At 40.6% G+C, this 16,641-nt stretch overlaps 1 protein-coding gene across 1 annotated transcript in view; it reads right to left on the reverse strand.

Annotated features, from left to right (window-relative positions):
- Positions 1-16,641, reverse strand: part of crim1 (cysteine rich transmembrane BMP regulator 1 (chordin-like)) — a 149,652-nt gene that overhangs the window by 71,524 nt on the left and 61,487 nt on the right. Inside the window, exons 3-5 of the mRNA XM_063006926.1 lie at positions 15,866-16,108; positions 13,055-13,175; positions 4,402-4,523 (exon numbers count right to left, since the gene is read on the reverse strand). Coding sequence (XP_062862996.1) covers positions 4,402-4,523; positions 13,055-13,175; positions 15,866-16,108 — 486 coding nt within the window. The remainder of the gene's footprint in view (positions 1-4,401; positions 4,524-13,054; positions 13,176-15,865; positions 16,109-16,641) is intronic.

The following is a 16,641-nucleotide window of genomic DNA, read 5'->3' on the forward strand; positions in this document are numbered from 1 at the left end:
CTAATAGAGTGGACAGTAAGTGGACACGGTATTTAAAAACTCCAGCAGCGCTGCTGTGTCTGATCCACTCACCACCACCATGTCAGTGTCACTGCAGTGCTGAGAATGATCCACCACCTCAATAATACCTGATCTGTGGTGGTCCTGTAGGGGTCCTGACCTAGGGCTGTCGCGGTGAAAGAATTTCCCCTTTCGGTATTTAGCGCGGCTCAACACTGCGGTATGCGATATTATCGCCATATATATATATATATATATTTTTTTTTTTTTTTTTTTTTTTTTTTTAAATTACTTAATTTATCTGGATTTTAGAGCTTTATTGTTAGGCTATGATTTTGTATATTATTGCTTTATAATGACAAAGATGAGACAGCTTTAGGACTAATCAAATGCGTGTTTATTGTTAAATACAGAACAGAGCTAAGATGCGCAATAAGTGCACGTGTTTTCTCTATTAAAAAAAGGTTTAAATTTAGCTTCTAGCCTACGATAGATATACACTGTAAAACAAACAAAAAAAGTGTTTAGGCTAAATATTTTATATGCACATCTAATCAAAATATGGTTAAAAAAAAAAAAGAATAAAGTCTGTAAGACCTTAAACCTGCGTTATCATGCGCGCTAGAAAAATGTTCACCTGATGTGGTTCCAGAGAGGATCTGAGTGGGTTAGCGATGTTCCCGACGGCACTAAAACTCTCTCTGATGGTGTGTGTGCTCGTTGCACTAATACACGGGTACTGTACCTGCATGCGACTTTAGAGAGCAGAGGAAATCTAGCCTGGTTGTCGCGCCACTATTAACCATCTATTTAGTAGGTATAATGTCAAGGTTGCTTGACATGCCCTGCGGTTGGCTGGTCTATACCGCGGTATTTCAAAATTGCGGTTAGTGCGACAGCCCTATCCTGACCATTGAAGAACAGAATGAAAGCAGGCTAAAAAAGTATGTAGAGAAACAGATAGACTACAGTCAGTACTTGAAGAACTTCAAAGTGCTCTTATATGGTAAGTGGAGCTGATAAAATGGACAGTGAGTGTAGAAAAAAGGAGGTGGTTTTAATGTTATGGCTGATCGGTGTAAAGTTGGCTTTAATGTGGATGGTGACACCACACCTGTATTTTAGCAGCTTCTAATTCATGGCAGACCTGGTGATTCTTGGTGAGACTATCCTGACTACCTGTTGCTCCTGTGGTTGGCTTTTTTTCCTGACCTTAGCCAAATGTTGTAGGAAAAAATGTAAAACTATCTTTCTTTTTTTTTTTAATGATTATACTCTGAACAAAATATTAGATTTAGCTGCACCTAAAGGGTTAACTGCATGTTTGAATAAAATAAAAAAAAATAATAAAAAAAGCAGGAATGCTCCTGAAGGCAGAACACATACAGATCTTATCACTGTCGAGTCAGTGTATAGGTGACTGAGGGGGTGAGTCTGATCGAGAACTGTGTGCTCTTTCTCTATCTTGGCTAACTGGACCGTAACGAGCAGATACAGATACAGACATTTTATCAGAGCCACCCACATGTTTGTCTGATTCCAGTACTAACAGAATAAACACCTGTAACACCTTTCATTTTGACGTGTGTTCAGGAGTGGCTGGGTCATGCTATGCTCTTCAGTACTGTTTGTTAGTTGCATTTTTGTTTGCTGATCTTCAGCCCAGGTAAGATTTTTGGAATTGCAGTGTACAGCTGATGATGTAAGCAGGCCAGCTGTTTCTTATTGATTGTGGTATAGGTTTACAGCCATGCAAATGAGTTCATCCTTCATCCTTCACTCTCTCTGCTTCCCCCTAAGGCTGTGCGATATTAATACAGGCTCAGTGCCCAGATTAACCACCAGCAGCCAGATGTTCAATCAAAGTGTTGTTCTGTTTCCGGGGCTTTGATGCTTTTCTAGGCTGATCTTGAGCCCTGCCTCTTTGTTCTCTAATCAGACGCCAGACACGGGGCTACTTCACAGCACGCCACTGAGATGACACACACCCTGGCTCTTCATCATAGCACAGATGTTTGCACTTGCTGCGTTGCGTTTGTGTGCGTATGTGACTGGTAATGTACTACGTGTTATGAAAGGCAGGGCTGTTCCTTCCTTTTTTTCATCTGTCAGGCATAAAGTCAGGAAGAATTGTATTAAATGCTCTTAAGTGCGGGGTGTGCCGCAGGCTTTTCTGTAGGATAACACGGGGAAAATAAACACCTGCAGGGGAGGTGCAATTGTTTTGAATTGAGCATTTTTATGTGTCCATCCACTGCTTTATTTTCCTGATAGTGAAGTGTGAATACACCAGTGTATATTGTGACCCACTGAATGTCTTACAAACTGAATCTTTTGTTTTCAACTTGCCTTGCTCTACTTTTTATCTTAAGCCCTATTCTGATGTTATTATTATTTTTATTATTATTGCTCTTGTTGAACCTTATTTTTTTTTAAAACCCTCTTTTCTTTAAAAGAGCACAATTGGCCCTGTTCAGTAGACATAAGCACACATCAATATAACAGTGCTGAATGCTATTCCTTCTACCCAGAAAGCAGGGCCAATTATGTTCTCTTGAACTCCTTTTCATAGAGACCTGTGTCATTGTCCAAGATAAAAATAGTCACAATATCCCAATGAGAGGGCAGCAGGAGCCAACAGCAGTTTTGACATGTGTTAATGTAGTTATTACTAGAGTATCACTGTGATTTTAGTTCCACCTGAATACATCATATTTGTAATTTTTGATGTACTGTGCGTTCCTGTACAGGTAAAGACTAAAGAGTCTTGTCTAGATTATTATATGTAAAAATAATCCCAGAAATGAGATATTCAGTGTTAATCTAAAAGGTCCTTCCAAAGTTAGACTTTTTGTGCCATCTCTTAGGCATAAACCTTTTTATCTTCTGCATAAACAAAATCCAAGGATGACGGTCAAGGGTTTTCCAGATAACCCGTTTTCTTATTACTTAAAGCACACCACTGTGTCTCTATGTCAAGCTGATAATGTGATGGACATGTAGCTACTAAATATTAAGCACAGCATGCACCCTTAAACAAGCCTTTCTAAAGGTCAAAGCAAACGAGTTTGCATTAAAGATAGTACAAATGTTTGTGTAGGATAACAGTGTAGCCAATCATGACACATCAGATCATAAAAACTTAAACAAGGTTACTCTTTTTTATTTTTATTTTTTATTACTAGCTAAAAATGGCACTGTGTTGGTGGTGCATTAAAAAATGCTAGCCAGCTATCGTAGCTATCAAGAATTAGAATCTTACTAGCTATCTTGCTAGTAACTGCCAATGTGAGGCATATGATGCCATGTGGGTGGTGGTCTGTTGAGGGGAAGTACTCCCAAGCCCATGTGGCTACATACATTATGGTAGCATGGCAATACCACCAGACTCGATGGTCACACACGTTCAGCAGTGGTTTCTGCACCAAGATTTGCCCTGACTCCCTGAATCTTTTCATGATATTATGAACTGTAAACGATCAAGTTCTTTTTGGCAATCTTGTGCTGAGAAGGGCGGCACGGTAGCACTGTCGCCTCACAGCAAGAAGGTCCTGGGTTCGATCCCCAGGTGGGGGTGGTCCGGGTCCTTTCTGTGTGGAGTTTGCATGTTCTCCCCGTGTCTGCGGGGGTTTCCTCCCACAGTCCAAAGACATGTAAGTGAGGTGAACTGGAGATACAAAATTGTCCATGACTGTGTTCGATATAACCTTGTGAAATGAGTAACTATTGTTCCTGTCATTTATTGTAACCAAAAGTGTGTAAAACATGATGTTAAAATCCTAATAAACAGACTTGTGCTGAGAAACATTGAACTAACTGAATTATTTTATGAAGTTTGGCACAAAATGGTAAATAACGATCCATCCTTACTTGCAAAGACTAAGCTTTTGGTGGATGCTTCTTTTATATACCTGTTATCAGTTAAACTGCTAATTGTGGAACCTTCCAGCCTCTGTCCCAACTTTTTTTGTTTGTTACATTCTATTGCTGTTTAATACAATTAGGTTTGTCAGTGAACACACAAGTCTTTGTACTTTTATCAGTCAAACATTTAACAAATCAGTTTTTTTAAATGCACTTTTAAAAAGTGTCCCAATTATTCTGGAAATAGGGTTTGTACATTGCTGTGGATTTTTGTTTCCAAGAAAAATCTCTAAAACAATCTCTAACTAGTCAGTAAGTGTGTCTGAGCTGTGTAAATGAGCTTGCTGTTTTCATTGCTAACAAGCTTCCACACAGTGCAGTTATTATCTTTGCAAACACACATCACTCACATAAGCCTCTCACTTGACCTTAGTAAACAGCCAGTGTTCCTGGCCTCTTGTCCATGTTCAGCGATTCTCAGTGCACACTTCAACGATACGCCTCTCACACACACGACACAAATCAAACAAGACCTACCGTTGACACACTCGTAGACATCGCAGCAACTCCCTGGTGTTCCGTCGCCACGGGAGACCAAGCGGGGCGACGTTCCCGCAGAGCACTGTGGAAAGGTGCAGACGCTGGGCAAACACTCACACCTAAGAGAATTAAGAAAGAAAATAAAAGATACATGCTGTTTAGTTTTAAATCAGGTTGCATGTTGGTTTATTAGTTCGCTTTTATATCCTGGGTTTTGTTTTACACGAAGCACTCAAAAAAACCTGAGCCAATAAAAGTATTACAGTACACAAAGTTGTTTATTATGAAGAAGAAAAAAAAACCTTTTATTACTTTTTCCCTTTACTAAAAAAAACCCCCAAAAATATTACACATTGCTTATAAAATAAAATAAATGGAATGCTTTCCACTTTGTACAGCAACCAGCTCAGCTACATTATATTCCTCTGAGCTGCATGTTAACCTTGGCAGAACTAAACACAAGACTCATCATTGCTTTTCCTGTTTTTACCCTGTTTCACCGCCTTTTAATTAAAGTGTTTGTACCTCAGTGTTCATGATTACAAGTTATCTTTGTTAATCTGAAAATTGTTTTGCAAATTGAAAAAACTTTTACTTGGACATTTAACTCAATGTGATTAAAGTGATCATTCACATGCAAACAATTTATTCTAAATAAAAATTGTGTTTGTGAAAGTGGCCTTGTGTTTGCCCATCGTCTAGGGCTGTGGTAGCTCAGTAGTTAGGGTAACAGACTAATAATCAGACTGGTTCTTGGTTCAGGTCCCCTTCTGCCAAGTTGCCAATGTTGGGGCCCTGAACAAGGCCCTTAACCCTTAGTTGCTTTTATTGTATTCATTCACCTACAACTGTAAGTCGCTTTAAATAAAAGTGTCTAATAAATGCCATAAATGTAAATGAAACAACTGAAATGACCACAAGACAGCAAATGAACCTGTCGTACATTATATGCAACCTGTTTATATTATTTTATATGTTAGTATAACATAAACTAGTTTACATGCGCTTTATGGTTGTTTTTTCTAGTTATTGGATAACTCACTAAGCTGAAATGTTTGACTTTGACTAGCATCTTTTTTCTAGAGCTACCACTCTAATCATTCAACAATTACTAAACTGTGACTAATAAAATACAATATCTGTCCAATCCTGGCGCATTCTTCCCATGTCCACGTTGGTTTAATTTGGGTACTCTTGTTTCCTCTCCCCTCCTTAGAGTATGCATAAAGTGGACTGGCTACTCAGAACTGCCTCTAGGTGTGAATGAGTGAATGAAATGCAGGAGTATGTGTTGGTCTGTTATGGACTGAGTGAATGAAATGCAGGAGTATGTGTTGGTCTGTTATGGACTGAGTGAATGAAATGCAGGCGTATGTGTTGGTCTGTTATGGACTGAGTGAATGAAATGCAGGAGTATGTGTTGGTCTGTTATGGACTGAGTGAATGAAATGCAGGAGTATGTGTTGGTCTGTTATGGACTGAGTGAATGAAATGCAGGAGTATGTGTTGGTCTGTTATGGACTGAGTGAATGAAATGCAGGAGTATGTGTTGGTCTGTTATGGACTGAGTGAATGAAATGCAGGAGTATGTGTTGGTCTGTTATGGACTGAGTGAATGAAATGCAGGCGTATGTGTTGGTCTGTTATGGACTGAGTGAATGAAATGCAGGAGTATGTGTTGGTCTGTTATGGACTGAGTGAATGAAATGCAGGAGTATGTGTTGGTCTGTTATGGACTGAGTGAATGAAATGCAGGAGTATGTGTTGGTCTGTAATGGACTGAGTGAATGAAATGCAGGCGTATGTGTTGGTCCGTTATGGACTGAGTGAATGAAATGCAGGAGTATGTGTTGGCCTGTTATGGACTGAGTGAATGAAATGCAGGCGTATGTGTTGGTCTGTTATGGACTGAGTGAATGAAATGCAGGAGTATGTGTTGGTCTGTTATGGACTGAGTGAATGAAATGCAGGAGTATGTGTTGGTCTGTTATGGACTGAGTGAATGAAATGCAGGAGTATGTGTTGGTCTGTTATGGACTGAGTGAATGAAATGCAGGAGTATGTGTTGGTCTGTTATGGACTGAGTGAATGAAATGCAGGAGTATGTGTTGGTCTGTTATGGATTGAGTGAATGAAATGCAGGAGTATGTGTTGGTCCGTTATGGACTGAGTGAATGAAATGCAGGAGTATGTGTTGGTCTGTTATGGACTGAGTGAATGAAATGCAGGAGTATGTGTTGGTCTGTTATGGACTGAGTGAATGAAATGCAGGAGTATGTGTTGGCCTGTTATGGACTGAGTGAATGAAATGCAGGAGTATGTGTTGGTCTGTTATGGACTGAGTGAATGAAATGCAGGAGTATGTGTTGGCCTGTTATGGACTGAGTGAATGAAATGCAGGAGTATGTGTTGGTCTGTTATGGACTGAGTGAATGAAATGCAGGAGTATGTGTTGGCCTGTTATGGACTGAGTGAATGAAATGCAGGAGTATGTGTTGGTCTGTTATGGACTGAGTGAATGAAATGCAGGAGTATGTGTTGGCCTGTTATGGACTGAGTGAATGAAATGCAGGAGTATGTGTTGGTCTGTTATGGACTGAGTGAATGAAATGCAGGAGTATGTGTTGGTCTGTTATGGACTGAGTGAATGAAATGCAGGCGTATGTGTTGGTCTGTTATGGACTGAGTGAATGAAATGCAGGAGTATGTGTTGGCCTGTTATGGACTGAGTGAATGAAATGCAGGAGTATGTGTTGGTCTGTTATGGACTGAGTGAATGAAATGCAGGAGTATGTGTTGGCCTGTTATGGACTGAGTGAATGAAATGCAGGAGTATGTGTTGGTCTGTTATGGACTGAGTGAATGAAATGCAGGAGTATGTGTTGGTCTTATGGATTGAGTGAATGAAATGCAGGAGTATGTGTTGGCCTGTTATGGACTGAGTGAATGAAATGCAGGAGTATGTGTTGGTCTGTTATGGACTGAGTGAATGAAATGCAGGAGTATGTGTTGGTCCGTTATGGACTGAGTGAATGAAATGCAGGAGTATGTGTTGGTCTGTTATGGACTGAGTGAATGAAATGCAGGAGTATGTGTTGGTCTGTTATGGACTGAGTGAATGAAATGCAGGCGTATGTGTTGGTCCGTTATGGACTGAGTGAATGAAATGCAGGAGTATGTGTTGGTCTGTTATGGACTGAGTGAATGAAATGCAGGAGTATGTGTTGGTCTGTTATGGACAGTGAATGAAATGCAGGAGTATGTGTTGGTCCGTTATGGACTGAGTGAATGAAATGCAGGAGTATGTGTTGGTCTGTTATGGACTGAGTGAATGAAATGCAGGAGTATGTGTTGGTCTGTTATGGACAGTGAATGAAATGCAGGAGTATGTGTTGGTCTGTTATGGACTGAGTGAATGAAATGCAGGAGTATGTGTTGGTCTGTTATGGACTGAGTGAATGAAATGCAGGAGTATGTGTTGGTCTGTTATGGACAGTGAATGAAATGCAGGAGTATGTGTTGGCCTGTTATGGACTGAGTGAATGAAATGCAGGAGTATGTGTTGGTCTGTTATGGACTGAGTGAATGAAATGCAGGAGTATGTGTTGGTCTGTTATGGACTGAGTGAATGAAATGCAGGAGTATGTGTTGGCCTGTTATGGACTGAGTGAATGAAATGCAGGAGTATGTGTTGGTCTGTTATGGACTGAGTGAATGAAATGCAGGAGTATGTGTTGGCCTGTTATGGACTGAGTGAATGAAATGCAGGAGTATGTGTTGGTCTGTTATGGACTGAGTGAATGAAATGCAGGAGTATGTGTTGGCCTGTTATGGACTGAGTGAATGAAATGCAGGAGTATGTGTTGGTCTGTTATGGACTGAGTGAATGAAATGCAGGAGTATGTGTTGGCCTGTTATGGACTGAGTGAATGAAATGCAGGAGTATGTGTTGGCCTGTTATGGACTGAGTGAATGAAATGCAGGAGTATGTGTTGGTCTGTTATGGACTGAGTGAATGAAATGCAGGAGTATGTGTTGGCCTGTTATGGACTGAGTGAATGAAATGCAGGAGTATGTGTTGGTCTGTTATGGACAGTGAATGAAATGCAGGAGTATGTGTTGGCCTGTTATGGACTGAGTGAATGAAATGCAGGAGTATGTGTTGGTCTGTTATGGACTGAGTGAATGAAATGCAGGAGTATGTGTTGGTCTGTTATGGACTGAGTGAATGAAATGCAGGAGTATGTGTTGGTCTGTTATGGACTGAGTGAATGAAATGCAGGAGTATGTGTTGGTCTGTTATGGACTGAGTGAATGAAATGCAGGAGTATGTGTTGGTCTGTTATGGACTGAGTGAATGAAATGCAGGAGTATGTGTTGGCCTGTTATGGACTGAGTGAATGAAATGCAGGAGTATGTGTTGGCCTGTTATGGACTGAGTGAATGAAATGCATGAGTATGTGTTGGTCTGTTATGGACTGAGTGAATGAAATGCAGGCGTATGTGTTGGTCTGTTATGGACTGAGTAAATGAAATGCAGGAGTATGTGTTGGCCTGTAATGGACTGAGTGAATGAAATGCAGGAGTATGTGTTGGTCTGTTATGGACTGAGTGAATGAAATGCAGGCGTATGTGTTGGTCTGTTATGGACTGAGTGAATGAAATGCAGGAGTATGTGTTGGTCTGTTATGGACTGAGTGAATGAAATGCAGGAGTATGTGTTGGTCTGTTATGGACTGAGTGAATGAAATGCAGGAGTATGTGTTGGTCTGTTATGGACTGAGTGAATGAAATGCAGGAGTATGTGTTGGTCTGTTATGGACTGAGTGAATGAAATGCAGGAGTATGTGTTGGCCTGTTATGGACTGAGTGAATGAAATGCAGGAGTATGTGTTGGCCTGTTATGGACTGAGTGAATGAAATGCATGAGTATGTGTTGGTCTGTTATGGACTGAGTGAATGAAAAGCAGGCGTATGTGTTGGTCTGTTATGGACTGAGTAAATGAAATGCAGGAGTATGTGTTGGCCTGTTATGGACTGAGTGAATGAAATGCAGGCGTATGTGTTGGTCTGTTATGGACTGGCTACCTGTCGAGTGTGTTCCTGCATTGCTCTGTGCCTGACCAGAATGTAATTTTTAAAAATCTAATCTGATAAAAAATGTATAGGGACTGAATATGACTGAATTAATCGACTGCTGTAATTTAAATGCTTGAATCGAATGCTTAATATGATTTTACATAATCGTGTAAGGTTTTGTGTAACAAACAAAGATGTCAGTAATCAGTCAGCACTCAAAAAATTACCCCCTTCCAATAGCTTGTTATTACATACAGTGTATCACAAAAGTGAGTACACCCCTCACATTTCTGCAGATATTTAAGTATATCTTTTCATGGGACAACACTGACAAAATGACACTGACACAATGAAAAGTAGTCTGTGTGCAGCTTATATAACAGTGTACATTTATTCTTCCCTCAAAATAACTCAATATACAGCCATTAATGTCTAAACCACCGGCAACAAAAGTGAGTACACCCCTAAGAGACTACACCCCTAAATGTCCAAATTGAGCACTGCTTGTCATTTTCCCTCCAAAATGTCATGTGACTCGTTAGTGTTACTAGGTCTCAGGTGTGCATAGGGAGCAGGTATGTTCAATTTAGTAGTACAGCTCTCACACTCTCTCATACTGGTCACTGAAAGTTCCAACATGGCACCTCATGGCAAAGAACTCTCTGAGGATCTTAAAAGACGAATTGTTGCGCTACATGAAGATGGCCAAGGCTACAAGAAGATTGCCAACACCCTGAAACTGAGCTGCAGCACAGTGGCCAAGATCATCCAGCATTTTAAAAGAGCAGGGTCCACTCAGAACAGACCTCGCATTGGTCATCCAAAGAAGCTGAGTGCACGTGCTCAGCGTCACATCCAACTGCTGTCTTTGAAAGATAGGCACAGGAGTGCTGTCAGCATTGCTGCAGAGATTGAAAAGGTGGGGGGTCAGCCTGTCAGTGCTCAGACCATACGCCGCACACTACATCAAATTGGTCTGCATGGCTGTCACCCCAGAAGGAAGCCTCTTCTGAAGTCTCTACACAAGAAAGCCCGCAAACAGTTTGCTGAAGACATGTCAACAAAGGACATGGATTACTGGAACCATGTCCTATGGTCTGATGAGACCAAGATTAATTTGTTTGGTTCAGATGGTCTCAAGCATGTGTGGTGGCAATCAGGTGAGGAGTACAAAGATAAGTGTGTCATGCCTACAGTCAAGCATGGTGGTGGGAATGCCATGGTCTGGGGCTGCATGAGTGCAGCAGGTGTTGGGGAGTTACATTTCATTGAGGAACACATGAACTCCAATATGTACTGTGAAATACTGAGCAGAGCATGATCCCCTCCCTCCGGAAACTGGGTCGCAGGGCAGTGTTCCAGCATGATAATGACCCCAAACACACCTCTAAGACGACCACTGCTTTATTGAAGAGGCTGAGGGTAAAGGTGATGGACTGGCCAAGCATGTCTCCAGACCTAAACCCAATAGAACATCTTTGGGGCATCCTCAAGCGGAAGGTGGAGGAGCGCAAAGTCTCGAATATCCGCCAGCTCCGTGATGTCGTCATGGAGGAGTGGAAAAGCATTCCAGTGGCAACCTGTGAAGCTCTGGTGAACTCCTTGCCCAGGAGAGTTAAGGCAGTTCTGGGAAATAATGGTGGCCACACAAAATATTGACACTTCAGGAACTTTCACTAAGGGGTGTACTCACTTTTGTTGCCGGTGGTTTAGACATTAATGGCTGTATATTGAGTTATTTTGAGGGAAGAATAAATTTACACTGTTATATAAGCTGCACACAGACTACTTTTCATTGTGTCAAAGTGTCATTTTGTCAGTGTTGTACCATGATATACTTAAATATCTGCAGAAATGTGAGGGGTGTACTCACTTTTGTGATACACTGTATTTGTCACACTTATTAAATAATTATAGAAGGAAATGTATGTAAAATAAAGCATTTTTAAAATAATTGTTTGATTTAACCAACAAAATTACCCAACACCCATACAATCCTTAAAAAGTTCCTCTATAACTAGTCATATCATTGGCCTGTAAGAACTGCAATTTCCCTCTGGGATCAATAAAGTATTCTGATTCTGATATCACATGTAGCATCAGAGACTTAACGCTTTCATAATCTGATCTTTTGTTTTTCACATTACTGTTATGGAATTTTAGCACTTAATGCATGTCATTGCTATACTGTGGTGCAGTCGCAGTCAGTTTAATTCAGTCTTTGAAATTCAGTTCTGTCAGCTTATTGTTCACTTCTGCCACATTTAAAAGCATGACACAGGGGAATGTAATATAGCTGAGCTGATTGTATTTTAAGATGGCTTGCATTCAGTTCTCACACATTTAGCATATCATTTCTGAAATGCAAATCCCCGCGTACTGCTGGTTTTTAAGTGCAGAAGCATAAAGCAGTCTAGTGAAGGGTTTACTTAATGTTGTAGTATGTTATTCATGTCACTGTGACATAACAAACACTGATCAGCCATAACATTAAAACCACCTCCTTGTTTCTACACTTACTGTCCATTTTATCAGCTCCACTTACCATATAGAAGCACTTTGTAGCTCTACAATTACTGACTGTAATTGACATCTATTTCTTTTACCTTTTTAGCCTGCTTTCATCCTGTTCTTTAATGGTCAGGACCCCCACAGGACCACCACAGAGCAGGTATTATTTAGGTGGTGGATGATTGTCAGCACTGCAGTGACAATGACATGGTGGTGGTGTGTTAGTGTGTGTTGTGCTGGTATGAGTGGATCAGACACAGCAGCACTGCTAGAGTTTTTAAATACCGTGTCCACTCTATTACACACTCCTACCTAGTTGGTCCACCTTGTAGATGTAAAGTCAGAGACGATCGCTCATCTATTGCTGCTGGTCATCTTCTAGACCTTCATCAGTGGTCACAGGACGCTGCCCACAGGACGCTGTTGGCGGACTATTCTTAGTCCAGCAGTGACAGTGAGTTAAAACTACATCAGCATTGCAGTGTCTGATCCACTCATACCAGCACAACACACACTAACACACCACCACCATGTCAGTGTCACTGCAGTGCTGAGAATGATCCACCACCCAAATAATACCTACTCTGTAGTGGTCCTGGGAGAGTCCTGACCATTGAAGAACAGCATGAAAGGGGGCTAACAAAGCATGCAGAGACACAGATGGACTACAGTCAGTAATTGTAATTGGAACTACAAAGTGGAGCTGATAAAATAGACAATGTGTGTAGAAACAAGGAGGTGGTTTTAATGTTATGGCTGATCGGTGTACATGACACTATAATACTACACTATGACTCTAATACACTGACACTGTTAAGAATTAATGTCACATCTGCATTGAATTTCAGCTGTATTTTGAATTGAATTTCAGCTTTTAATAGATTTTAATGGCACATGAATTCCACTAATATTCCAGCACTATGGAATTAGACTTGTACCTTTTGTACCCTAACCTAATCCTAGGCTTGTAACCCTCAGCATAATGTAACTAAAAGCTTTGTTTAGCAGTGCAGCGTTTGTTTGTGCATAAACAGAGTGGGGCGTGGGTGTGTGTACTTACCTGGTGGGTAGTGTGCAGCAGCCGTCCGCTGTCAGTCTGACCTGAGTCTCATAGCTGTCAGCCGGACACTGAACTGGTTGGACAGGAGGACACTCCACTGTGCTGCAGTCCACGCTAAAAACTGCCCCCCACCCACACACAAACACACAACTGCTTAAAAAAACTCCACACACATGGTAAGATCCTCAAAATTACAAATAATGTGCTCATGATTTCACGCTCAGGGCTCACTGTTGTTTGGGGTGAAGTGCGGAAAACGTAAAACAAATGGAAACGATTCCAGCATCCGCTCGCCTGTCACTCTGTTTACTAGTACAGCCAACAGGTCTTGACAAGAAAACAAGTGGTTTACGTGACCGTGAATATATAGGTGTGTGTACACACACACGTCTGCTGCTCCCTGACAAGCTTGCTAAATTATAAAATGTCACTGCTGGAATTCAGAGAAGAATGTACCCGATAAAACTCTACTGGACAAGAATTCAAACTGTTACACCTATAACATCTACGTGTTCACTAGGAATGATCGATACATGAGCAGTATTAATAAGAAGGATGAGTTGTTTAACGTCAACAATAATTTAAGATTTTTGAATATCTAGGGTTTGAATCTCCAGCGGTTCTATCAGTCAGTCAGACGTCTACATACAGACATGATTGGTTATGTCTGGGGGGAGCTGAGGCCACACAATGGCAAAATTAAATACATTCATTACAGCATACAAGACCCATTTCTGGAAAAGTTTGGACATTTTGTAAAATGCGAAAAAGAAAAATCTGTGCATTTTCCAACTTTTTAAGAAATGAGATTTGTGATTGAGAAAGCACAAAAATGCATTCTAACTCTAGCATTAGCTAGCTGGCTTTTGACTTAAAACTAAAAGACCTTTCTTTGGATTAAAAAAAATTTAATCAGTGTTTCAGCAATCAAATTAAGATAGTTCACACACCCTCTGCTGTCCTTGCTACTGGATTGTCCACCACTGATTAGATTACTACTTAGACCTTGTAATTTAACACAATAATTATCAAAGATATCTGGGTTGTTTTTTTTTACCAAGATTAGAAAAAGATGATTAGAAAAAGATGGTAGATTTAGATGGTTTGTGCTTTTTATAGTATACTAGTGGGGAATTAGGGTAACTTGCTAACATTTAGCTCTGATGGGCTAGGATGCAAACTACTGTAGACTTATGGAATGTTAATAAAGCAATAAGCCACCAGAGGCCGTGCGTTACTGCGTGCCAAAAACGTCATTCCCCGTGCTAAAATCATAGCAGTAACGCACGGTCTCGAGTGGCTTATTGCTTTTATAAAACGGCGGTCAACATAAAATACAATAAATACAACAATGTTTAATTCATAAATGTATTTATTGTGTATAAACTTACAATAAAGCATTCTTCCGCGACGCAAGGTAGTTCGATTAACAGTGTTGCTAGGCAACATGAGGGCGAACATAAAATTAACTTTTTCTTTTCAGTGGCGTATCAATATGGAATGATGTGAGGTGGTCCTAGGTGTGCGTTTATCAGGGATTTTACAACGGCTTCGAACGCGGCTCAGCCAATCAGATTTTAGGACCGGAACTATCCGTTTTATAAATTACATTTTACAAAGCTGGCAGTAATAATTAAAATTCAAGTTAGGTGTAGCTTAAATGCTGGATAAAGGCTGGACTGCTATCTGAGCCACAAGGATGGACGGTATCAGCCTGTCCACTTTAACTAATGCAAAGTAAAGTTGTGTCCTGGTGTGACGGTTTCACCAATGTAGTTATAATGAACAGACAGTTGGGGCACAGTTGGAGTTGGGGCACGATCACCCTTATAAAATCGCTGGCCCCGCCAGCAGCCACCCCATGGAGAATTGATTCGCATATGCATACTATGCTTCTTTCTAATATGTTTCATTAGGTGCAGTCTTTTTCAGTCAATAATAACGGTGTACTGTGCAGGTGAGTTTGCCTCACTAATGTGCCACAGTTAATCGCGGTCTTGTTTCTCTGGTGCAGGATTGTTGTTGTACAGTAAAATAATTGTACTGTATTAGTCTATGCACATCAGATAATTAGTTATCAACTAGTCTGTATACTACAGTAATACAGTAGATTTCCTGAAATGTAGTTATGGCTTTTCATTTTGGTGTGCCACCCCAAGATTTTCAGTGGCCCCATCTGGCCACCCCTATGAAAAATTTCTGGGGGGCATCACTGCTTTCACATAGAATACACTACACTGCAAAATGCCTGCTTTCCTACCATGTTCCTACCACACAACACAGTATGTTATAGTGCATCACTAAACTATACATACCTTGGCCAAGAATCCGTGTCCATTTCCCATTGCACAGTAGGAGCACTTCTTTAGAGGTTTAGGGGGGAGTGATGGGCATGATCTGTTCCACTAGTGAAGTACTTAGAACTAAGTAATTAATTACTAAAGTGCTATGAAAATTACCCATTAATTAACCAGGTAAAATGCTTTACTCTTACAAAATATGTTGTTATACTTAAATGGACATTTTGTGTGACTGATGTTTAGAGCTTTTTGAAACCTGGAATTAGATTTTTTGATAAGTTTGGCACTAGTTTTTGACAAGCTTGGCACTAGCACTGAATATTACAGTGTCATACTGTCTAACAGAATAGAAATTATAGCTGGCCAATGTTTGTTCCTGTTAAATACTGTTAGAACCCTGATAAATAGGACAATCAGAAATGTATAACTGTACCATGCTATACAGTACTGTGTGGTGTGAAAGCGTTATTTTACTCTAGTACAATCTCCTGAAGCAAATTTACATGCCTACCTGGTTTGCACTCATACAGGTCGCAGCACTCTCCAGGTTTGCCAGAGCTTTTGGACACTAAGATGTTGAGGTAGCCAGGCTGGCACACTTTCCTCAGACACCCAGCAGGGTTGCAAACACAGCGACTAGGCAGAGGGCAGCACTCGCCCGGCGGGGCGTAACCTTCAATCAGCACAGAGTCCTCGGGACAACGTGGGGAGAACTGCACCTCACACCTGGCCTTAGAGCAGTCTGGCCTTTCCTCTATAAACAGAGAGAGAGAGAGAAAGTACATTATAGTGTTGCTATGGCTCACAGCAATAACTGATTTCTGATTTAAACACTCCTTTAGACCTTCTTTCTGCAATTTTTATTTGTGGTCATGTTGTAAAAATAGCTAGTTAAATGATTTATTGTGCCACACACCAACACAGTAAACAGTGCACTGTCTACAGAGGTCAAAGTGCACCTTCATCATGAACACAGCTTTGACATTATATGGATTGCTGAAAGTAAAAAAAAAAAGTTCAGTAGGAAAGCTAAAAATCAGAGACCGAACGGCACAACACATAGATGCTCTATCACAATGATGTAGTCCAGGAAACAGACAGGATGATATTTATTCAGAACAAACCTGCATGAAACAAACAGCTATATTAAAAACCTAATTAATGTGCATCTCCTAAACATCCAGGCAGACAAAAGTAATTAGAAACAGAAATTTGCCAATAATGCACAAAACCAACCTTCAACATCACAGCTAATGTCATCATCAATTACGGCTGCAATGAGAAAAT

The sequence above is a fragment of the Trichomycterus rosablanca genome, chromosome 13 (genome assembly GCF_030014385.1).
Source record: "Trichomycterus rosablanca isolate fTriRos1 chromosome 13, fTriRos1.hap1, whole genome shotgun sequence".
Classification (NCBI taxonomy): Eukaryota; Metazoa; Chordata; class Actinopteri; order Siluriformes; family Trichomycteridae; genus Trichomycterus; species Trichomycterus rosablanca.